At 41.5% G+C, this 1,688-nt stretch overlaps 1 protein-coding gene across 1 annotated transcript; it reads left to right on the plus strand.

Moving 5' to 3' along the window:
- The first annotated feature begins 874 nt into the window (after positions 1–874).
- On the plus strand, positions 875–1,365 carry LOC102981073 (ubiquitin-conjugating enzyme E2 N-like). The gene is given in 1 exon segment (XM_024121558.2): positions 875–1,365. A coding segment is annotated over 1 exon segment (459 nt). The 5' UTR covers positions 875–905; the 3' UTR covers position 1,365.
- The last annotated feature ends 323 nt before the right edge of the window (positions 1,366–1,688 follow it).

Raw genomic sequence — 1,688 nt, forward strand, 5'->3', positions numbered from 1 at the left:
TAAGAGACTAAATCAGAGTTTTAACAGGTGATTTTTCCACTGGATTGAGCCAATCACACAGTTTGGGGTACAATTTTATAATGATCACCAGAAGAAATTTTAAATAATATTAATTAAATGAAACATTAGGGACTTCCCTGGTGGTCCAGTGGCTAAGACTCTGCGCTCCCAATGCAGGGGGCCCAGGTTTGATCCCTGGTCAGGGAACTAGATCCCGCATGCTGCAACTAAGAGTTTGCATGCTGCAACTAAGACCCAGGGCAGCTAAATAAATAAAATGAATGTTTAAAAAAAAAAAGATCTGCTCTTTATAAATAAATAAATAAAACATCATTTCAAATATGACTAAGCATGCATTGTTTGGTGACCATAGACCATGCACCACCTGGTAAATTATGGACAAACCAAACTGTCTAATAAAGAAAAATTTACTTTAAAACCATGACTTTCTCAAGAAAATGGCTCATAGTAAAACCTTGCAAGCGTTCATCTTTGAAGCCATGGGAACAAATTGGCAGCCTGTGAGTTCAGAGAACAAATGCAGAGCAAAGATAGTGAGCTGAAGGCAACAAGAGTGATTCCACATAGACCACTTAGGTTTGCTCACTTTCAAGACCTGGAAGTGCCTCCCTCTTCATCTTAGTTGGCCATCCTGTGAATGTGGGGAGACTGACAAAGGAGATGGAGTGAATGGCTGGAGAGTAAAAATCCATCCGAAGTATTAGAAGAGCAGTATTGATACAAATATTAAGCCTACTGATTGACAGAAAGTCAAAATTATTATTTGAAATGGTAATATTGCTAATCACTGGCCTAGGGACAGAGTCATAGCCAAAACACTGGGCTAATTGAAAACAACAGTATGGAGGAGACGAGACCAGAGGCCGAACTCGGGATCTGACAAGATGGCCGGGCTGCCCCGCAGGATTATTGAGGAAACCTAGCGTTTGCTGGCAGAGCCAGTTCCCGGCATTAAAGCAGAACCAGACGAGAGCAACGCCCGTTCTTTTCATGTGGTCATTGCTGGCCCTCAGGATTCCCCCTTTGAGGGAGGGACTTTTAAACTTGAACTATTCCTTCCAGAAGAATACCCAATGGCAGCCCCTAAAGTACGTTTCATGACCAAAATTTATCATCCTAATGTAGACAAGTTGGGAAGAATATGTTTAGATATTTTGAAAGATAAGTGGTCCCCAGCACTGCAGATCTGCACAGTTCTGCTATCGATCCAAGCTTTGTTAAGTGCTCCCAATCCAGATGATCCATTAGCAAATGATGTAGCGGAGCAGTGGAAGACCAATGAAGTCCAAGCCATAAAAACAGCTAGAGCATGGACTAGGCTATATGCCATGAATAATATTTAAATCGATCAAGTGTGCATCACTTCTCCTGTTCTGCCAAGACTTCTTCCTTTTCTGTTTGCATTTAATGGACACAGTCTTAGAAACATTACAGAATAAAAGCCCAGACATCTTCAGTCCTTTGGTGATTAAATGCACATTAGCAAATCTATGTCTTGTCCTGATTCACTGTCGTAAAGCATGAGCAGAGGCTAGAAGTGTCATCTGGATTGTTGCGAAACATTTAAAAGCAGTGGCCCTTCTCTGCTTTTATTCATTTCCCCATCATGGTTTGAGTATAAAGCACTGTGAATGAAGGTAGTTGTCAGGGTTAGCTGCAGGGGTGTG

This window comes from Physeter macrocephalus, chromosome 20 (assembly GCF_002837175.3).
Source record: "Physeter macrocephalus isolate SW-GA chromosome 20, ASM283717v5, whole genome shotgun sequence".
Taxonomy (NCBI): Eukaryota; Metazoa; Chordata; class Mammalia; order Artiodactyla; family Physeteridae; genus Physeter; species Physeter macrocephalus.